The following is a 24,370-nucleotide window of genomic DNA, read 5'->3' on the forward strand; positions in this document are numbered from 1 at the left end:
TGTCTCTTACGCTATTACTAACTAGAAAGGCGGTTCCATTGCGACTCTGTTTGCTTCCTCCTGCGTAGTACATTGTGTGGTTTCTTCTATCGATCATCCCTTCTCCTGCCGACCTTATTTCTTGTAGCGCTGGTATTTCCATCCTGTATTTTGTCATTTCTTTTACCAACTCTTCCATTTTGCCTGGTCTTAGAAGTGTTTTGATGTTCCACGTTCCTATTCTTATTTTCCTGTTTTTGTCTTTTATTTTATTTATTTTTTTTTTTTTTGTTTTGTTTTTGCGTCTTTTCTTACAAAATATTTTCATGTCCGTATTCATTGCCAACTCCGTTATACTGTCGCCGTCTTTTGTTATATGTTCTGTTAATTTTTTGACGTCATTTTTATCAATTTTCCGCGTGGATCTATATCATCAGATAGGGGGGGGGGATCTGTCGTTTATTGTCCTAGCGTTACTCTTCTTCTCTTCAGGTTTCTTCCAGTAATTTACATCCATGCCTTCTAGTTGCTCCAGTGAGAAAAGTTCACCATTTATCCATAATTTGTTGTTTTCAATTCATTGTTGTTCATTTTCAATCTAATACCTAGCACATAAAACAACATCAAAAATGTTACTCTACATCCTACCAGATTGAAAATAATTTGAACCTTCTCTGGTAACACCTCCGAGGCTTCTACAATTTGCAAGCCGTAACGGATGCTGAGACTAAAGAAGATGCGGGAATTTGACAATTTATAATTCACGTCCCATCTGCTCAGCGCGGTAAAGTTCCAACGAGAATGGTTCCCTTCATACTCCATATTTAAATATTGTAAATGAGTTTCTGCAAATATGTACGTGAGACTACGACTGAAAGTTATCAGTGTAATAGTCTAGATCAGCAGTTGGCAGCCAGCTGCATATGACACGTATGTCGCCTTGTATCCCCCTATTGATTTGTAAGTGAAAAAAGCGATGCCAACATTTCGTTTTTTTTTTTTCATTTTTAGCTACCTTACATTGTCAAAGCCTTTTTGAAAGTAAATGAAACATATAAAAACATCAAGTCGTGGTCATAGCACTTTTAAAGAACAAGAGAATTTAAAGAAAATAATGCTTCTGTAGTTCCGAACCCTTTGATAACTCCGAACTGTGCATCCCCACTCGTATCCTCACATTTTTTGTATATCCCGCATGTTCTTCAGGGAGCCGTTGTGTTTTCTAAAAATCAGTTGCAGTTGCAGTTTTATTTCATGTCGACGATTTTTGAAAGTCCTTGTATAGTACCACGAGGCTCAAGAAGTTCCACCCGTGTGGATAGGGTATGTCCCACAAAAAGGTGGACATGAAAAAAATATGTCAAAAAACTAAAAGGATAAAACTTTGTTACAGTGGCGTAACAAACTCCGCCGGGGCCCTCCCGCATAATTGGAAATGGGGCCCCTTTAAAAATTTACTAAATGCGACTTCTGTAATAAAAACTTATATGTGTTATAACCCAGTACATGTACGTGAAATAACAAGATATTGTACCCTGTAATTTTGTCGCCACCGAAGTGGTGACCACCGTCTTGTTTGTTTTATAGTGTCACCACCGAAGTGGTCAAGTCAATACTTCTTAAGTTATTTGCGAGTGAAAATGCTTATTGCTCAACAAGAAAACCACGTTTTCATGCGGTTTTTCGCAAATAACTCAAAAAGTAAGTATTTGATCGAAACAAATAGTCTTAGCAAAAATGTAGCTTATAAAAAAATGAAAATCACCCGTAAGTTTCACCGGTTCAAAATGATTATTTTTGAAAGGGCTCCAGTTGAAAGGGCTTAAACGAGTCACTAATCACGAGTGTATGCAAATTTTGAACAGCCATATCTTAACCAATTTTTTTTTTCTTAAAGAAAAATAAAATAAACCCATAATATTTATAAAAGCAAAACCTACATTTATTTGCTCTTTGAGATTTTTTGTATCACTAATACTTTTTAAGATATTTTGAAAAAGAGCATTTAAAAAAAACATTTTCTACTATAAATCCAAATTTTTTCAAGAATAAGAACTGTGAACCGGTCAAACTTACAGATCATTTAAACAATACATATATAAAGTAAATGGTAAAGCGCTAACGATTAATTTTATTTTTGGTGCTAAGTAGGGAAAAAGTTTTACGATTTTTTTTTACCAAAAAAAAAGGGACCAACTTTATCTTGAGTGTAACTCGCTTAGCTTTGATGCTAGAAAAATATTCTATTTGGAATTAGACGAATAAGAACAATAATTTTTCATGAGCTACAATTTTGCTTTTACTGTGTCGATAGATTTCATGAATACACCAATTTTTTTTGTTTTTTATAAGCTACATTTTTGCTAAAAATATTTTTTTGATAATATTTATTTTGATAAAAAAACTTAATTTTTGAGTTACTTCCGAAAAACCGCCTGAAAACGTGTTTTTTTTTTGTTGAAAAATTAACAATTTCACTCACAAATAACTCGAAAAATATTGATCAAAAGTTGCATTAGTCAATCAATTTATCCATTTCCGGACTTATTTTAAAACTTATGTAGTTCACTCCCCAAGTGGAGGGTAAGTAGAACCCAAATCCAAATTGTCAAGCAAATCCGTCGCGCGTCATGACGCTGACAATTACACTCCAAAAACGGTCATTTACTGGGCTATTAGTGTATTCATGCACTTTTTTATTGATGAGTATATGTTGATAGTATTATTGATGAGAGGAACAACTTTCTTCGCGCACTACTATCAGTGAATATATCTACAATTTTATTCATACATATCTATCTGATGGACAACTTCATTTCCAATACTATATCTACTGCTTAAAAAAACGTTGCGAATGTATGCGTAAAATAATATAAAAATGACACATGTTTGCATATATTAGACAAGATGGGGCCCCCGCAAGCTTCATGCTGCGGGGGCCTCTGTTACGCCTCTGCTTTGTTAGCGTCTGCATAAGTTTTAAGGTCTCCTTGCTGTTTTCCAAGATTACAATTTTTTAAGAAAATATTACATAAAAATAAACAGTTGGCAAGGATCAAATGAAGTTAACTATTATTAAAATAAATTAGTTAATTATACGCGTGATGTCGCGTATTGTCCGTCAAAGATCTCTGTCTCTGGTCATTTGTATAGGTCTTTTGTATATTCCTGTAATTTGATCGATCGATCTTGTTGGGATCTTCCTCGTGATCTTCGGCCTTTCACCTTTCCTTGTATAATGAGTCTTTCCATGTTTTCTGTGTTTTCTCTCATGACATGTCCAAATTATTTTAATTCTTGGATATGGACTTTACAGGAGAGTCGTTGGCTAACTTTTAGCTCTCTTAAGATTGAATTATTTGTCCTACGCTCTGTCCAAGGAATTCGTAACATTCGTCTTCAACAGAACATTTCAGTGGCGTCTATCTTTCTTCTTTTCGATTGTCACAGGGTCCAAGATTCACATCCGTAGGTCAGTTTTGGGAATATTAAGCAGTTGATCAACCTCTATATTTTGGTCATATGTTTTGTCTTTGATATGTTTAATTGCAAACCAAATATTTGACTTTCGTTTTCGATCCCCGATAATATCCCCTAGATTTTTCGATTATCTTCCGTTGCAAGGTATAGTTGATTAAATAGTAATAGCCTAATTGTTTGAATAGTGTGGTGGGTTAAACAAACTTAGTTTCTCTTATTTATACTTTTGAACTAATATAATAATTTTAAAAATGTATAGCATCGATCAACTTCCTTACCGCTGATGGCAAGAAATTCGCCCATCCACTCCACCATCTCGGCAAATCAGAAAAGGATCTGCCACTTATTGCCATCGACAGCTTCAGACATATGTACCTATTCCCCAATTATCAAGACATCAACGTCCCCAACAAATTGAAGCAATTCCTCAAGGACCTCTACTCTGGCAAATTGCACAGAGAGTTCCATTATGGTCCTGATTCGGACAGTAACACCGAGCAGCAACAAACAACACCACCCGACAGTACTTTCAAGAAATTAGCTCCGTCGAAGAATAGGTATACTTTGTTAGGAAGGGATGAATTGTAGGTATTTTTTCAAATTAATAAATCAATTTTTGTTTTATAAAAAGGTACTTTATAAGGTTTGTTCCAACACACAATTTTTTGGTCCAGAAATCGTCACGAAACTACTTGTGCCGTTTTTATGCGCATATTCATCATTTGTATCGTCCGATGTCGCTAATTCGAAAACCGATCCTAGTGCGCAGGTCAGCCCAACCAGTACTTGCATTTATCTGAGTACTGAAATGATCGTCAAGAAACTGTCACTGGTCGAGTGACAATTTTTGTTGGAAAGTATTTTGTTTACTGCGCAGGAGCGTGATATTTACTTGACGGTTCATCGCTGTATTGGAACAAACCTATAATAGTGACAGACGTGAAAAAAGTTGTGATTAAAGTAAGTAGTCAAATCAACTGATACGTGAATCTTTTGTAGTTAAAAAGTTCCAGTTTTTATTGGTATTATAGTAAAATATATTTAGAAATAGTTGGTAGTGTAGTTATATATTTTTATTGTTGGGAAGCTATATCTGCAAAGGAAACTGGAATTTTTGCGGTTTAGAATAAATCAGTTGCTTGTTTCACTTTCACGGCTAGTGATGTTCAGCAAAATTAAAAGTGAGCTGTAAATTTTATTTTTCTTATGTTTTTCAATTCATAGATTTCTGTAAAACTAAACCCATCGGGCTCGGTTCTGTTAAATATAATATAGTCATTTACTGTCTTTAACGTATTTACTGTATTGCCCTCATTTTGTGCTGTTTCAAAATAGACAGATTTATTTTTGTTCTTAGTGTTATTCATTTTAAAACTTACTTAATTTTGTACACAATGGCCGTTACGGTCCAAAAGCTTTTTACAGATGATGCTTGAACTTTCCTGTGCCGATGTTATAGAATTGTAGCGCCAATCCTTTAAGGAATCGAGTAACCTCTTCTTTGACTTTGATTATCATCGCTACTAAGCTTAAGCCACCCAAGTGTTGTTTTAATTTTAGCAATAAGTGATAATCACTTGGTGCTATGTCCTGGCTGTAGGGGGGTTGGATCCAACAGGCCAGCCAAAACCTCTTAGCAGTTGTTCAGTTTGATATGAGACATGAAGTCGAGCGTTGTCATGGAGAAGCCTCATACCACTATTGGACAATCGTCCACGCAATCGGTTTTGGATCGCAAGTCTTTTTATTTATTTATGACTCACAATATCTGTCGAAGTTCACTATAGTGATGTTGATTATACAGTCGAACCCGCTTATTGGAATAGCCTTCGTGCTAAGCAAAGGTATTCCTATAGCCGGGATATTCTAATAACCGATCATTTGTGGATAGTAGAAACGTTTCAGGGCCTCAAATTTCTATTCCTTAAAGCGGGATATTCCTATTCGCGGTGTGCAAGTACTTGGAAGGGGAAACGAGAAACGACCCTGCGCGAGTCGCGGAGAAATATTGCAACTATCTTAAATAATTCATATTGTCAATTGAAATTGTCAAATTGACGTATATTTCATACCTTGTGTCAATGAAGCAGAAAAATTATATATTGCTCCACAATATTGATATGATATGCAATTATTATATAAAGGTAAATTTAATTAATTTTATTTTGCTTGCAGTACTGCATTTTAATAACTAATTTTATTTACTACATAGAATTGTTTACGTTTTCATCACATAACCTGAATCTTATTTTTTCTTCTTATTATTTTTTTGGACTATGGCCTTGACAATTATCCAGTAACCAGGACTAATATAATTGGCCAATATAATTAAAAGTGCGAATTTTAGTATAGAGCGTAGAAATAGGGGTCGCTTTGCCGAACTTGCACGGTCCCAATAAGAGGTATTCTAATAAGCGGGTTCGACTGTAGTTACTTTCGAGAATTCGTTACAAATCGTTACTTTTTTATAAAGTATTTACAGTATTCGTTACTTTGATTACTATGATTACTTTTGTATTTGAGTACCGGTAATCATATCGAGAATCGTATTTCTCAGTAGATACAGTCGGAAAAATGAAAGAATACCATGAACGATCACATCAATCACTTATTTTGTATTTGCTATCTTTTTCTATAACAAACGTTTGTTATTTATAGAAAAAGACAGCAAATACAAAATAAGTGATTGGTGTGACCGTTGATAGGTATTCTTTCATTTTTCCGACTGTAGGTATTTTGTATAGGTATTCCGATATAACAACGACCTTCACCGATCTGTTTAAGGGATAAAAATGATTTGATTACTATGATTACTTTTGTATTTGAGTACCGATAATCATATCGAGAATCGTATTTCTCAGTAGGTAGGTATTTTGTATAGGTATTTCGGTATAACAACGACCTTCACCGATCTGTTTAAGGGATAAAAATGATGTGATTACTATGATTACTTTTGTATTTGGGTACCGGTAATCATATCGAGAATCGCATTTCTCAGTACCTAGGTAGGTATTTTGAATAGGTACCTATAGATATAGACCTAGATAAAAACATAGGGTTCTCGCATTCGATCTTTGTTAATGACATACATATTTTACGTATACCATTATACCTCCCTCTGTTTCATCTTCTCCTCACCCTCACACCCTTAAAACGCTTCATACCGATAACGATATTCAATAACACTCGTAAAATACCGGTCCCGTCCGTTACTCGCTCGGATATTATAGGTAGAAAGTAATCAAGTGTACTAGTTGTAGATACAATAGTCGTTATTCGCTCTGATACGATTGGTACGAAGTAATCAGAGCAATCAAAGTAGATACAATAGTCGTTACTCGCTCTGATACGATTGGTACTAAGTAATCAGAGTAATCAAAGTAGACACAGTAGTCGTCACTCGCTCTGATACTATTGGTACGAAGTAATCAGAGTAACCAAAGTAACGATTTGCCTTTTCGTATAGTAATCGTTACTTTCAGTATTCGTAAGTAACGAGTATTTTGTAACTAATAGTTACTTTTTCAACATCACTGGTTCACTGTTGTTTCATGAAATCAGAAAATTTTTCGTGAGCCATGTAAAAATATTATGGCCCTAATTTCATAATGTAAATTAAATTTTAATACATTAAGCAGTATAAAGTTACTGTCAGATCTTTTCTACCGCCATTGTTTATTGATATAAATTATTTTCCGGTAGCTTGGGTTATATATTAAAAAAACTTTATTTTAATACATAATATTGGAATTTTTATACAGTACTCTGTGCTGCTTCCTTCATTGCTGTTGTGGAATTTTATTGACTTCTAGAATTGTATATTTGACTATGTTAGAAACCATCCTGATATTTAATTTTATCTATCGGTATTTTAACTTTACTTTTCCGTTTATTTAAAAGAAGGTCTTCTGTGGGTTCAAATTTTGCTGAACAGACTGAACAGAAATTTTAAATCTCATGGCTGTCGCTACCAAAGCTTTTTTCAAAACCAACTATTGTCAACTTATTTTAAAACCAACCAATTATTATCATCACCAACACCGATTAGAAACTATAAAACAACAAAATTTAGGAAATTTTCAATATTTTCTAAGATATTCAGTAATGTGACTACGTTTTGAAAGTTTCTTCCAAGTGGCTGAAGATACAGATGATTACAAAATAGTATGAATTTCAAAAAAGAAATAACAGAGCTGGTATTATGGCATAAGAAAGATCGTTCTGTTTATCGTCGTAACATACCGTAAAATAACGTATTCCTCTGTACGATAATGAAGTCGGGATAAGGAAGTGAAGTGATACGAAAATATTTCAAAAATACAGCATCAGTAAAAGCAATTATCTTATTAAGACGTTTTTTGTGACTAATATTTTTACTCGTACTCATAATGACATATTGAGCATCTGAGCAAATGAACATGAGAATTTATAGCGCAGAAAAATTCCGATTTACAAAAAACGTAGGAGATATCTATCGTAACCTAAATTCTATTATTTAAAAGGAGGCAAATTGTGTTCATTTGAAACAAATAGTTCGATATTATTCTTTTACTAGCGTGTACTGACATCTATTTTGTCATAATTTTTTTTATTTCATTTATAAATAGTTGGTTTTGAACTAAAACCCCTCTAAACATCTGTGGATCCCAAAGATTGTTAAAGATTTTTTTATTGTAAGCCAATTCTTCCATCTAAATTAATAATGTTAAAGTTTATTACACATTTCGATGGTTACTTTTTGGTCTAGAAATAATGTACATAATAATTGTTCTCTTTTTGCGCTATATAACTTTAAATTAAATTAAATCACAGATAAAGTGTGTTGATTGTCATAAAATTGGCTTAGAAGATATTTTTTGTATTTTTTAATCGTTTCGTGACTGTTTGACTAGATATTTCACCTTTTTTGTGGGGGGTGAGAATCTTCAAAAGACCGTCTGGGTAGGTGTCCCAGGTGTGTCGGATTCAGTCCGGCACGCTTCACCGCGTGCCGAGGCCGCCTACCGACTAAACTCACCCCCTCTTTCTGCTGCCGGGTCTGGAACCGCACTTAGCATGATATAGGGTTATCAAATTTACTTTTATACTTTTAACGCAAAACTGTTAAATAAAAATTAAGTTTTTCCTTTACAATAGGAATACTGCAGTTCAGAAATGGGATTACTGCATTACAGAAAGAACAGAAATGATCAAATATGTTGAAATTATTGATTAACCTGTAGAAACACTAAAAACTGAGTGAATCTATTTTTCCTTATTATTTTTTAAGATCTACTTTTTACTTTAATCAAGTATTATTATCAACAATTTAATTACTGTTCGACATTTTAGCCACTTTAAGGTTAAGTGAATCAATGAAATGTGTAATAAATTAAATAGCTAAATTGTATGTGCTATTATTAATTTCAGTTTTATGTACCAACTAATAAATGAGTTTCTCAAATGAAGGTATTAAGTGAGGAAAATTTCTGAATGAAATTGAAAAAATGGGTTTTAAGAGTATCTCCGGGTTTTCAAACGAAAACATCTTGTATAGTCTGTTTTAAATTATTAGAGAATTGTAAAGTCTATCCACACTGTTATATAGCATATTTTAGCACAGGTATTGTTATTTAGTATCTTTTTTACATTCATGTGAAGGTTTGTAACAAAAAAATCAAGGTTATTTTAACAATAACGTCGCAAGTGTAAAAAATACTTTCATCCTTTTTATTTTGGGTACTATTGCTAAAAATAGTCTAAAGGCGCATTTAAATCAAAGCGAACACGAACGAACGAACGAATTCGTTCGTTAACTTTATTGTATTTGTACAGCGAATCGAGCACGACCGAACGAATTCGTTCGCATTCGCACATGTTCCAACCGATGTCGGTAAGTGAGCGAATCATCAAAGGAAATCGTTGTTCAATGTGGACAGTGGATAGACGGTAGCGAACGAATTCGTTTAGAAGTACTGATTTAATTTATTTACAAACATTAGTTTGAGAGGGTTGTTTATTGTGTAGTTGTGAAAACATAATTTTGCAATATGGAATATGCCTATGAAACCCAAAATCGAAGCTATATAAAATAATAAACAGAAAAACTGATGCTTGTTTTAACATTTCTATAGGAATGGGTTGTGATGTCTCTGAACTAAAAAAATGAATTAGCTTCTGGCATCATTTAGACGAGAAAGACAAAAAGAGGGTTCGAAGTGGTTTAATGTTTTTATTGGATAAATTTCAACCCAGAAACACTAATGAGGTAACCAAATCAAATTAATTGCTAAAATTAATTAAAAGCAAATTTATTTTGATACACCAATTTTATAATTTATTATTTAAACATATATAGTCATAATATCAAGAGCAAGTAACTTTTTCGAGGAAGAATTTTAAGAAAGCTGGTTCTTTATGTTATTTTCTAAGCTCCCTCAAACAGCGTATAATACCTGCTACCTGCTATTTTTGTAAGCTATTATTGTATTAAAATTTACCCAGCAAGAAACACGAAAATAAACTTAAACACAATGTGTGACTAGTGTGACTGGCACTGGCCCATCTTAAAAACATCTGCGGGCAATATGCACTCCCGAGCATCAACGAATGCGAACGTTCGCTTCAATGTAAATGGCCCTACTTTGTAGCGAACGAATGACCAAGCGAACACTTACGAATTCGTTTCTTGGTTCGTTCGTTCGTGTTCGCTTTGATTTAAATGCGCCTTAACAATGCATCAATATATAATATTTTAGGTACCTCTATAACAAGGTGTGGATTGATTGATAAAAAAAAACCAAATTATTAACTAATATTATGTTTTTAACTACTTTTAGTGATTTTTCCATATTATGTCACATAAAAAATTCCCATTATTAATCTGTATAATGTTTACAAGTAATGATATATTTCCTATATATTTTTATTTTTTTTTTTTTAATGTTAAATAAGTTGCTGGTTCTTATCATTTGTTGTGTTAAACTATTAATTAAGCTTGTCATTGTTCATACTCCTATTGTTGATAAGTAAACTTTATTTTTCTATTAGTTTTTTTATTATATATTCTGTGATTTCTTTAACATGCATTGATTGAGCTTAAAAAAATAGTAAAAAACGGTTTTAAGTAAGAAATTTTCCGTTTTATTTATGCTTAAAACTTACTAACATTTCATTTGACTTTCCTATTACTGAATAATATAAAATGGGGTGATGAATAAAAAAATAAACTGAGGCGAATCTGTTTTCTTGAGTGTTCTTATTTTTTGGCCAAAGGTTGTGGGTTCTAAATTCTCCAATTTTTTAGCGAACCAACTCTATTTTATTCAAGTAAGCCATTACGGCCCATGTTTATTTAGTATTGAGACTAATTCCTAAAAGTAGGAATGAATTCAAACACAATATACTAATAGTCCAAGAGGCAGCGCTGAAAAATCTCTTTGAATTTACTAAAGCTAAATTTTTCACAGTTGATTGCTGTGATTGTGTAGAGAAACATGCTGCGGTCGGTCAAGCGAAACGTAGAACACGGGTTACTGAGAGGGTATCAAAGTTGCTTTCCTACGAAGGTAATTAAATCCATGTACTAAGGCTGAAAATCAATACACACATTCTAAATTAAATATAAATAAAAGTTGTTATAGTCGGTCAGCTGTATGACGGGGCAGAGCCGGTCGGTCGGCTTCAGTGAATGTACAGGATTATGCACTATATTTTGACCCCCGTGTAAACTGCTTTATTTACAGAATTAGAAAAAAATGTAAAATACAAAAGTTATTCGATTTTTAAATTATGATTTTTTAACATATATATCCTAATAGTGACGTCATCCATTTGGGCGTGATGACGTAATCGACTATTTTTTTTTAAATGGGAATAGGGGTCGAGTTCTAGCTGATTTGAAAGGTTATTCAATTCCCTATTCAGTAATTTAAACATTAACATGATTAATTATACAGGGTGTCCAAAAAAAAGTTTTAATTAAATTAATTGTTTAATTAATAATTAAAAAAAAATTTTTGGGCACTCTGTATAAATAATGATCTTAATGTTTATAGTACTGTATAGAGAATTGAATAACCTTTCAAATAAGCTAGCACACGACCCCTATTCTCATTTAAAAAAAATAGTCGATTACGTCATCACGCCCAGATGTATGACGTCACTAGTACGATATATTTGTCAAAAAATCATAATTAAAAAATCGAATACCTTTTGTATTTTACATTTTTTTCTAATTCTGTAAATAAAGCAGTTTACAAGGGGGTCCAAATATAGTGAATAACCCTGTACATTCATTGGGGCCGACCGATCGGCTCTGTCCCGTCATATATCTGACCGACTATAATAACTTTTATTTATATTCAATTTAGAACGTGTGTACTGATTTTCAGCCTTAGTAAATGGATTTAATTACCTTCGTAGGAAAGCAACTTTGATACCCTCTCAGTAACCCCTGTTCTACGTTTCGCTTGACCGACCGCAGTATGTTTCTCTACACAATCACAGTAATCAACTGTGAAAAATTTAGCTTTAGTAAATTCAAAGAGATTTTTCAGCGCTGCCTCTCCGTCTACAACCCATTTGAAATTATCAAATAGTACTTACTGTCTATAGAACAAACTTTTAATTTGCTATTATAAAGAAACATCAAGATTAAATACAATGTTTCACTTGTTGCGTCGCAAATAGTAAAGCTTGGCAAGCAAGGTGTAGATTTTTAACAATGTAGCTTTATCTTCTCTTGTCCATAATGCTTAAAAGGTATAACTAGAAGAGATAATGATGGGAACTAGACAGACAATAGATGAAACCAAATTGTAACATGTAAGAAGAATAAGGATCAATTTGACATACTTGAAAGTAAGGTGCCAAACAGTGTTAGAGTGAACAGAGACAAAAATAGAGTACAATAAACACCTAACTGCAAAAAAAACACAAGGGTTGGCCAATTTTATAACAAGAACAGTGTATTATTTAGGGAATAAATTAAGCACGGTAAATTTTTATGAATGTATTTTTGGTCGAGAGAGGACTGTCTAACTAGCCGATCATTTACATTGAATGGAACAAAACAAACACAGCGAATGAAAATAATTCTGGACTATAACTATACTCTATAAACAAATGCACATATAGATATTAAATTATATTTCAAACATAAAGTTTGAAAGGAGCATATTTTTTGTGTGTGAATTTGATGGCCTTGGCCGAGCCAATTAGCCAGACATTTTGTTATTTTAAAAACAAACAAATTTGTTTTTTCAATCAGAGGAATTGTTTCTTTATTTCTAACTCTAAATACATAACAAATTAACATATTACAATTATTATCTAAATAATCCACTATTTTGGTTGTAAATATTCTTTCTTGTACATATTTATTTTTTTTGTATTTTTTTATATCTTTAATTTGTTTTTTTTATTATTTTTTTTATTATTATTTTTTAATAACTGTTTTTTACTACGCTAAGACATAAACCCGATTCAACATCTCGGAGGTTTACATCTTTTTAGTTTTTTTTTTGCTTTTTTTACTTTTTTTGCTTTTTTTCTCTTTTTTTTTGCTTTTTCTTTATAAGGGGCATATTGTTACAAATACTACCAGTTTGAATAGAAATGAATTATACAGAAATTCTAATTTAATCTTACCTAAATTGTAGCATCGATGTATAGCCGCAGTTATGTTGGCTGCAGTGTCTTCACTAACCCTTAAGATTTCTTGAAGCCAATTTATTATTTGAAACATGTTCCTTCCGTTTTGAAGATCCCATTTTTAAAAGAAGCTTCAGATAACTAGTAGATCCACGAGGAAAATAAACTTCCTGTAGCTGGCTGTATACCATAAATCACAAAAATACTAGATTTGTTGTAAAAGGTATATTTTACAATACAATAAATAAGGGTCATAAGACAAAACGTTTTCGGATTAAGAAATCCATCATCGGTGTTCTAAAAGCCAAAAAAATAGCATGCCTGAGCCACCAAAATGTGTTGGGTAAAAACCCTTTAAATGTAAAAGATTATGTTATATTACATATTTATATAATATGTAAATGATGTTCTAGATATGCATGGATGTTACCCAGGGCAACACAGGACTCTTCCCACGTGGATGGAATTTTTTTGGAGAAAACCTCACATATTGGATTTCAATGGCCAACTCAATGGCAACTTCAGTTGACCATTGAAATCCAATATGTGAGGTTTTCTCAAAAAAAAATCCAACCACTTGGGAAGAGTCCTGTGTTGCCCTTGGTAACATCCAGGCATATCTAGAACATCATTTACATTTTATATATAACATAACATAATCTTTTACATTTAAAGGGTTTTTACCCAACACATTTTGGTGGCTCAGTTATGCTATTTTTTTTTTTTTGGCTTTTAGAACACTGATGATAGATTTCTTAATCCGAAAACGTTTTGTCTTGTGACCCTTATTTATTGTATTTTAAAATATACCTTTTACAACAAATCTAGTATTTTTTAACTAGTAGATGTTTAATCAAAATTTGGTCTTCTACGGAACTGATTAAAATTGTTAAGATCCAGAGCCCTGATTTTATTTAACACTTTGACTAATATGTATATGAATTTGATACACATTAGTAGAACTTATTCAAGCGACAAAAAGTGGCCAGGCTGTGAAAACTTATGAGGATAAATATGTCTAGGAGTTAAAGTGTTTTAATTTCGATGTCTAAATTTATTCATTTCGATTTTAGTTACAACTGGGGATATTTACTTTATCACTCTGTCACTGCTCAGAATTTGCGATGGCCCTCTTAGCTTATAGGCAAACGTTTGTTTACGTTACATATTTCATTTGAGTTGGTCAATCACGTTGTGGCAATTCTCAATTATTATATTTCTAATTTAATACTATCCTCTCTAATTCCTCCAAAACCAGCAAATTTCCATAAAACGCAGCCATATTAATACTTTTTGGTTCAGTTTTCCTTGCAAGAAACAATCAAAACACGACACCTCCAAAACTAAACCTAGCCTCGCTTCTGCAAGTCCAGCCAGTCATGTCCATGTCAGATTAATTTCGACCCGAAATGAAATTTCAACCACTTTTTTGCAGTTGAAATTAATTTTGATATATTATCGAAAACTAATGACGTTAGCTCCACCGAAATCCACAATGCTCGGAAAGTCGCATTTCGACGTCGCCATATTAATTTCGACGTGTTTGAGTCGAAATGTCAAGTAGAATCAGGCCCAGGTCGTCGAAATTCTCAAACTTTATTGATGGCCTTTGAAAACGCTACAAAAACGACAAAGATGTTCTCGGTGTAATGCAAGTAGTTGTTATTTTATTATCTCTATCGTGTTGTTCTGAAGCTATTTTCTTGTGGCATTTTTTAATTAACTATTTAGATGGGAAATAAGCCACAATTAAATTGAAAAAAATAATTTTATTAAGGAATTATTAGCAATATTATACAGGAACGCAACGCATAAATATTGGCAATATCATTTTAAAGTCTTCTACTTTAAAATGTATAATATATGTCTGAATTGCCGATATAAATGAGTCAGATTAAATAAATTAGAAGAACTTTTTACTAAGCAACCACATTTTTGTTTAATTTAGTAGTATTTTGTATTTCAACAACGACACCCGATTTAGGCGTCGAAACGTTAATAAAATTTTTTTTCAATTTAATTGTGGCTTGTTTCCCATCTAAATAGTTAATTAAATCTATCTTTTGGCATTTTAACAACTTCAAGTAATCGGTTAGCAGTGGTTAACATTATGAAACATGACTCGGTCGCGCGTAGTTAACGTGGTTTACGTGCCCTCCGATGCACGGTGATGGCTCAGTTAAATTAGAAACTTAAAATTTTCTTGTGTCTAAGTCCATTAAAAAACACAGTTCATTGTCTGGTGAAAAAAACAGGTCTACAAGAAGTCTAATTTTAGAACAAAAGTACTAAACTTCTATACGTTCGGAAGCCTGGATGATAAAAAGATCGAATTTGATTGACACCTCATTTTGAAAGTTGTTCTATATTTGTAGGCATATTATGGACTGACACAGTTAAAACCGAAAAAAAATGTTGTAGAAGGGATTGTAGGGAAGAAAACCAATACCCATAAAAAACTTTTGGGTTAAAATAATGGGTTATGTAATATAGAATTCAATTGTAATGCCTAAAAAATTGGAAAATATAACTATCTTTCTTGGCCTTTTCTTATTAATATCATATCGTCTTATGAAATACGGTTGAAAAAACTTACATATTTGTATAACTTCATTCAAATTGTCAAATTAAATTATCATGGTGTAGTGCTAACCCTATTGTTTCAATTAGAAAAAAAACTTTAATATTCTGTGAATATTAATTATTGCTTATAAAATGTTATATTATTTTTTCTGTATATATTGTAAAAAGTTAATTTTTTTGAAATAAATTTTTACACAAGTATATTATTTATTAATTATCCAAATCCTAGAATCTGTATAAATAGTAAAACTATATCCTTTTTAGTTATTCCGATTAAAAAGGTGGGATCAAGCCTAGAAATGTCCATTAATGCTTTTTGAATATACACTGGCCCGTCAAAGTAACCGGACCGGACACTAAGTTTATTTTAAATAAAATTAAAATTATTAAATACCTAAACTTAATTTCCAATAAATTATTTTTTTGTATATTCAATACCAAACCATAAAATAAAAAACAAATTCCAAAATATTGACTAATGTTAACAACAAATAATTCAAAATATTTTTTTTATTCCGTAGTCAGATATTTTTCAAATCAAAATTATAAATTATTTCTAAAATATGGATACTAAAATCGAGTATTTCTCCTCGAGCTCGAATACAGCTTTCATAATTAAGTCTCGTATTAAAATAAAACACCACAAGCACTCCAGAGACACTCACAAGAAGAAATTCAAAGATGACAACAATACCATACGTAAAGGGCTTGTCTGAAAAATTGAAAAGAATAGGAAACAAGTACATCACGACATTGAAAACAACCAACACTCTGAGATCTATTCTGTCCAAAACCAAACCCAACAACACACAGCAAAGATATAAAAAATAATGTGTGTGTACTTTGTACGCACGTAAGAAGTTATACTTCTATTATATGATTTCAACGAAATAAATATACTTTCAACAGGTTATTTGTATTTTATTTAAAGATTAAACTAATTTTTACTTACTTTTCCAAAAAAAAAATTTAAAACCATTCCAAAAATAAAAAAAATAGGAAACACACGGATTTGAACGCGGGACCTCTCGATCTCCGGTCACACACTCTACCACTGAGCTATATTCCCTTTGCTTTGACAGGTTACAAAATTTCTCATACATACTGACAAATTTAATAAACCAAGTGAAGTATACCTTCTTCTTCTTTAAGTACCTTGCCCAAATTTTTAGGCGTGGGTAGCTTCCATAACAATTTGCCGATATCGTTCTCGATCTTGTGCGGCATGTAACAATTGATCTGCTGATAAGCCAGTCCATTGACGAAGGTTTCGGAGCCATGAATATTTCTTTCGACCAATTCCTCTTTTTCCGTCGATCTTTCCATTGAGTATTAACTGCAGCATCCTGTATCTGCTACCCCTCATCATATGCCCCAGATATTCAAGTTTTCTCTTTTTTATCATCTTCATTAAGTCACCTTCGCCTTGACCTACTCTGCTTAAGACTTCTCTGTTTGAAATGCGTTGAACCCAAGATATTCTGAGCATTCTACGATACGACCACATCTCAAAGGCTTCTAATCTGCTCATCATGTTAACCTTCATGATCCAGGTTTCACATCCATATAATACAGGATACACATAACATTTTAGGAACTTGATTCTTAGTTGTAAGTTCAGCTGAGAGTTGCTCAGAATAGATCTAAGTTTCATAAATGCTCCTCTTGAAATTTCTATACGAGTTTTAATTTCTTCATTCGGATTTAGTGTCTCGTTTATCCAACATCCTAGGTATTTAAAATGGTTAACTTTTGTTATTGATTCATCACTGACAATTAGTTGCATAGGGCCGACGTCTTGTTTACTAACCACAAGTAACTTTGTCTTTGTTGCATTTATGTTAAGTCCGTTATTAGAGCATTCTCTAGTGACTCGATCAATAAGGAATTGAAGATCTTCGATATTTTCAGCCATGATCGCGGTGTCGTCTGCATATCTGATGTTGTTAATAGTTTCTCCCCCGATTCGAACTCCACATTGTCCTTCCAAGGCTTCATTAAAAATTATTTCTGAGTATACGTTAAACAAAGTTGGGGATAACACACAACCCTGTCTAACACCTCTTTGAATGCAATATATCTTTGAAATATACCAAAGTACTTTAAATATACTTACTTTTATTATAAAATATCTTATTCCCGAGGAACACAAATCCAAAGACACAAAAATTATAATAAATATATTTACTAAAAACACTAATAATATATTCTTTTCACGCACACCTTATTTGTGCTACATAAAGATGTAGCGACTATTAATCGCGGTGTGCGCATGCGCCAGGGAATGTAAAAATTTACCCTCGTGCTTAAAGAAGTATAACTTCCAAAACTTGTTCTTCTTCTTTTATATATAGTATTTTTACTACAAAAACGTTATTACGTAGGTCAAAATTTTTGACGTAAGAGAACTGTCAAAACATTAGAATGTGACTTTTCATTATTGCCGTGTTTATAATAAACATAGCAATAATGAAAAGTCACATTCTAATGTTTTGACAGTTCTCTTACGTCAAAAATTTTGACCTACGTAATAACGTTTTTGTAGTAAAAATACTATAGGCAGTACTGCCTGTTTTTCTTCAACGGTGCCTTTCATTCTGCCCCTAAGTTGTCATTCCATCTTTTCCTTGGGAGTCCTATACTTCTCCTGCCTAACGGTGACTTGTCTCTGGCTATTCTTACTATCCTTGATTCAGACATCCTGTTTATGTGCTCATTCCACTCTTCTTTTCTGTTCTTTACCCAGGTATTTATATTAGCTTTGTTCCAACATGAACTTTTGGACGGTCCACGATGATCACCGTCCTGCGCAGTACCATGGAACGTATTATTTCGTTCCCATGGAACCCATAGAACGTTAATTATCTAGTAACGAAACGGTAATCTGACGGTTCTTGGTCGTGTTGGAACAAACCTTAGTCTACCCCACATATGCGTCTGATTTCCTCACTTCTTACCCTATCCTGTAGTCCTTTTCCAGCAATCCTTCTTAAGATCTTCATTTCGTTGGTTTCCAGATGTCTTCGTGTTTTGCTTGTATCTGGTCTTAGTCCAGGGCCCATCTGTTTTGAGATGGACGTTGAGAGGTGACTCAAATTTTTTTGCAGAAATTGCTTGAAAATAACTCAAATAATAATATTTGAGTTATCCTCCCTCTCAAAAAGGTCCGGAACATTGTTTAAATAATTAAAATGTCAAAAAATGAAGGAAAAATTCGATTTTTTTCTTCGTTTTTTGATTATAACTTTAAAAGTATTCATTTCCCAGAAAAGATATATGTACTGACATAAAAGTTGCGTAATTAAGTTTCCTACAATAAAGAATTAGTTAAAAGTTGAAAAAATAGTCACCCTTGTTGCAAAATAGCAATAATTGCGAAAAAAAACCATACAAAAACAAGTATTCTCATTTTACGTTTTTCAACCATTTATGCTACACTTATGACCTTCATATTTGACCCAGAAAAACTTTATGATACTTTAAAACAATACTGTAAATTTCATTAAGATCGGTTCAATAGATTTTGCAATCCAGCTTTCGCAAAAACAATAAATTTTTTCAAAATTTACAGGACTGAAAATAAAGCAGATAGCAAGTTGAAATTTTTTTTGCGTATAGAAGTGTACTGTACCTTTCATTTGCAATTTGCAAAATTAAAATCGATTAACTACCACGGCGTCAGGAATTTTTTTAAATAAACATTAATTATTGGTGCTAGGCGCAGGACAGCGGTGTTCGATTCACATGAAGTTGATTTCCACCAAAATTTCTTCCAATCTTCATCTAATATATTATTTTCTTACTGTATATTTTGTAGTATTTTAATATTTTAATTCCACAAAAATCGAACTAATTTTATTATTGTTTGTGAAATATTGTTTAAACAATTGTATATGTTTAAAAATAATAAACTTTTATTCTCAAGTTAAAATATATGAACAAAGAAAGTTTTTGCTAAAAAAAGTGTTATTTCAAAGGATAGAGTATGGGTTTTTATTTTGCAATAAACAAATTTATTTATTTATATCGAAATGTAATAAAAATTAAAATGTATCAATAATTATCAAAGGTCATTGGAATGCCCAATCAGAGCAAACTATCCGGTGTCCTGCGCGCAACACCAATAATTAATGTTTATTTTAAAAAAATTCCTGACGCCGTGGTGGTTAATCGATTTTAGTTTTGCAAATTGCAAATGAAAGGTACCATACACTTCTATAAGCAAAAAAAATTAACTTGCTATCTGCTTTATTTTCAGTCCTGTAACAGTTTGACAAAATGAATTTTTTTGCGAAAGCTGGATTGCAAAATCTATTAAATCGATCTTAATGAAATTTACAGTATTGTTTAACTGTATCATATAGTTTTTCTGGGTGAAATTTGAAGGTCCTAAGGTTAACATAAATGGTTGAAAAACGTAAAATGCGAATACTTGTTTTTGTATAGTTTTTTTCCCAATTATTGCTATTTTGCAACAAGGGTGACTATTTTTTAAATTGTCAACCAACTCTATATTGTAGGAAATTTAATTACACAAATTTTATGTCAATACAACTTTTCCCGGAAATGAATACTGTTAAAGTTATAATCAAAAAACGAAGAAAAAAATCGAATTTTTCCTTCATTTTTTGACATTTTGATTATTTAAACAATGTTCCGGACCTTTTTGAGAGGGAGGATAACTCAAATATTATTATTTAAGTTATTTTCAAGCAATTTCTGCAAAAAAATTTGAGTCGCCTCTCAACGTCCAAATGTACTAATATATTTACAGATGCGCCCTGGTCTATCTTGTTTCGGCCGTGTAAGTCATAACTGGCCTAATAACTGACTTATATATTCGGGCCTTTGTTTCCAATCTTAGGTGTTTGTTTTTCTAAATTGTGTCGTTTAGGTTTAGGCATCCGGCCGTTCTACTGGCTTTAATTATTTGGTCTTTTACTTCTTCTTCCATATTATTGTCGGCTGATAGATTAATTCCCAGATATTTGAAAGTCATTACTTGTTGTATAATTTGATTGTCTAACTCCAATTTGCATCTTATTGGTTCTTTGGCAATTACTAAGCTTTTTGCTTTTTGGGCTGATATTTTCATATTCATTTCTTTTGCGTTAATGTTGAACTCGTGCAATAATCTTTGTAGGCCGTCTTCGCACTCTGCTACTAACACGATGTCATCAGCGTAACAGAGTATTTTTATCTCTCTATTGCCCATTTTGTACCCTCTTTTTTCGTCACTTGTTTTATTATTGAATCCAACATTATGTTAAACAGTAGAGGGATTAGTGAATCTCCTTGCCTGATTCCTGTGTTTGTTTCTATGGGTTCTGTTATTATTCCATTGACTTTCATTTCTATTTTATTTCTTACATATATGTTTTCTATCAGTTTTATGATATCCAGTGGTAAATTTTTGTCATATAGTAGGTGTATCACATCTTTTAATTGGATTCTATCAAACGCTTTCTCTAGGTCTATGAAACAGAAAAAGGCTGGTTTGTTATATTCTAATGATTTCTCCGCTATTTGCCTTATCACAAAAACTGCATCGTTACATGATCTTCCACTTCTAAATCCTTGTTGTTCATCCGATATATTTATGCACGCCATTATTTTCTCCATAAGTATTTTTGTTGTGAGTTTCAGTATAGTGCTCAGTAAAATCCCTCTGTAGTTACTGGGGTCTGCCCTATCACCTTTCTTAACCTTTAACTACACGCGCTGGCGTATTTTGTACGCCAGATATAAGAATTCTTCTTGCAAATATATTTAAAAATTTAATTTTTGACCTTGTTTATCTCTCTAACCTATCACTGGAATGTGCTTTACAATTTGGTTTTAGTTTCGTTGTAATCTGCGTTCTGGGAAGATCGTAATTTACAGTTTATTATTTGTTGTTTCCGGTGGTGGACAATATACGCCACGATTATATTAAAATAAATAGTAATATAAGTACATATTTCAATTGTTTTTTAGTCATTATGGCACAAAATATATTTTTCTTTATAAACAATACTTTTTCTCCTGTAAAAAATCACATTTCAAAAAAAATTATTAGTAATTTTATTTATCATGGAATCCAGTTATTCCATGATTCCAGTCATAAATCCCAATTGGCTACTGAGAAGGAACTCCAAGTATTCACTAATGCCGAATAAGGTTTATAACAAACAACTAAGTGTATTTTTTCAAAAAAAAAATAAACAAATCTGCTGTTTTTAAGTGTATTTTCTTGTGGCATATAAAGTACGCCACGCGTGTAGTTATGTTATAATTTGATGCGCGGGTAGTTAAAGGTTAAATAACGCTATCATTTGAGTGGTTCTCCATTCTTCTGAAATTCTTCCTGTATTTATTATTTTACTTATAAGGATATTCAGTTCTTTGTGAAGTCTATCTCCTCCGTATTTTAAAAGTTCATTAGCTATTCCATCTTTCCCAGGAGCTTTTCGATTTTTCATCTTTTTTAAGGCGTTCTTTATATCTCCCTCTTTAATTTCTGTTTGCTCATCCGATTCTAATCGTGGTGTTTCCAGTTCTTCGTGATTAGCTGTTTGATAGAGGTTTTTTAGGTAAGTTGTCCATGTATTTGTATCAATATGTTTTACTTATATCAATTCCTTCATCCCTGCTCTTTGATCTCTTATCATTTTCCACATTTCCTTTTGCATCTCATAAAAGTCGTGCTCCATCTCTTTTGAAAATGCTTCCCAATTTTCTGTTTTCTTCTGACTTACTGAGTTTAATTCATTTCGTACTCTTTTATATTCTTCATATGTTTGTCTCGTTCTTTTGGACTTGTATTCTAGGTAGATTTCACAGAACCATGGTGTTCTCCTTTTCTTTGGTATATGTTTACTTATCTTACGTTGTCCAAGTGCTTCCGTTGCTGCCATTTTGATATTATCTCTGATCTTCCTCCAACTTTCTTCTATATCTTCATCCGGTGTTATGTAGTTTTCATTCAAAAACTGCACCTATAAAATATCCTGTGAATGCAACAATTTCTACGTGGGAAAACTGCAAGACCACTAAGTGACAGGGTAAACGAACATGAAACATACATCAACAACAGAGACTTCGAGATATCCCAGCATGCAAACATATCTGGGACAACTAGCACAGAGTGCAAAGGAAAGATGCATAAATAATTAAAGAAACGGGCATGAAAAAGAGAAAAGTCTGAGAAGAAGACCTCACCAGAGCCGGATTTAAGGCAGTTGGGACCCTAACTCCTACCATTAAGAAAATTGTTGTTATAACTATGGTATACAGCCATGCAACTACCGGCTTTTACCTTTTAGAAATTAAAAAAAAATGTTGATCTACTTTTTATAAATATACCTATTTTTAAGTAATAAAAAATACAAGAGCTGCATCCTGTTGCAGTGAAATATTAAAAATAAACATAGTAAAATGTATTGATAAAGTCCGGATACTTTTCGAGATGTTTTAATTGAAAATTCCTTAATTATGTCTGACATGTCTATGTATAATATATAGTTGCTTTAAGACATGGTATTCAATGCTCATTATAAAAAGATGATTCAAACACTCTTGGCCCATCATAGACCGAAGTCGATTTTTAATTAACTTAAATTTTGAGAATGATCTCTCTCCACTGCATTTAGTTAGCATCAGAAGTTTGTCACCACAACGTCGTTGGGAAACGCATCACTCACATTATTTTCTTTTAGCAGTCAGTACATTTGAAATACTTTACTTATATTTGATGAGCCGACTTCCTCTTTAAATGAATTGAAAAATTCTACAAATTATACCAGTTCGACCCCTAGGTTTTCATCTAAATCATTGCTATAAACGTCGGTAAGCTTCAGTGAGTGAGCTTCATTTCATTGGGAGTTAAATTTTCCAAATGTAAAAATCCAAAATTGGAATGAATTGATTCATATGCAGAAAGCCCCTGATTTAAAGAGGAAATGAGATCTATAATAGCGATATAATTTTGAGTCTTAAATTTCTGATGTTGTCATTTCAGTTTTTCAAATATTCCTTAAAAGAATATAAATTCTTTAAGTGGTCGAAGTGACGCCACTCAGCGGCAATATTTGGATCTTGGAGGGAGAATACGGCTTGTGCTATTTGTCCTCTGTCTAATATTTCATTCCAAAATATTGCAAATATTCCTGCTTCCAGTAAACACATTCGATTATACAAATAATTTTCATCGCTACGAGTTTCAAATTGTTGCTCATCGTTTTCTGAAATTTTGGATAATGCTCCTTTAATCTGATTATAACCTTTAACTAGGTAGTTCTTTTGAGGCGCCACTTCTAGATGACCATCTAGTAGCACTTACTCTTTTAGGAACAATAATATTTCTGCCACGGTCAGCGTTGCTCTCGTTTAAAGACGCTTTTGCTTTTTGCCAATTTGTAACACAATACTCTGGGTATTGTGATTTATAAAGATAAAGAACTTGTAAATTAAAGAAAAGCTGGGAGAGCAGTTATTGAACAGCGGCTTAGCTCAGAGGAACAAAAAATTGAAACGTCCTGAGAGACAAAATCTCAAGTGAGGATTCTGGCTAGCTTTACTACACTGAAGTTTGGCTTTGAGATAGTAATAAAAGAGATATTGGATATAAAACTATATGAAAAATGGAGACAATGAGACCTTTTAACACAAAATTAACAAGTTGTATATATATGTAGAGGAAGTGGAAAATACATAT

The 24,370-nt window shown here is 32.4% G+C and overlaps 1 protein-coding gene across 2 annotated transcripts in view; it reads left to right on the plus strand.

The window, feature by feature from the left end:
- LOC126882367 (endoplasmic reticulum resident protein 44-like) overlaps positions 1–15,876 on the plus strand; it is a 117,883-nt gene extending 102,007 nt beyond the window's left edge. The window contains exons 5-6 of one of the 2 annotated variants that reach the window (XR_007697299.1): positions 3,719–5,408; positions 5,862–15,876. Coding sequence is in view for 1 of the 2 variants with exons in the window: in XM_050647260.1 (XP_050503217.1) it covers positions 3,719–4,047 (329 nt within the window). In the remaining variant the exon portion in view is untranslated. Of the gene's footprint in view, positions 1–3,718 lie in introns of both variants that reach the window. The other variant, XM_050647260.1, reaches the window with a different exon arrangement.
- Positions 15,877–24,370: the final 8,494 nt, after the last annotated feature.

Source organism: Diabrotica virgifera, chromosome 3, assembly GCF_917563875.1.
Source record: "Diabrotica virgifera virgifera chromosome 3, PGI_DIABVI_V3a".
NCBI lineage: Eukaryota > Metazoa > Arthropoda > Insecta > Coleoptera > Chrysomelidae > Diabrotica > Diabrotica virgifera.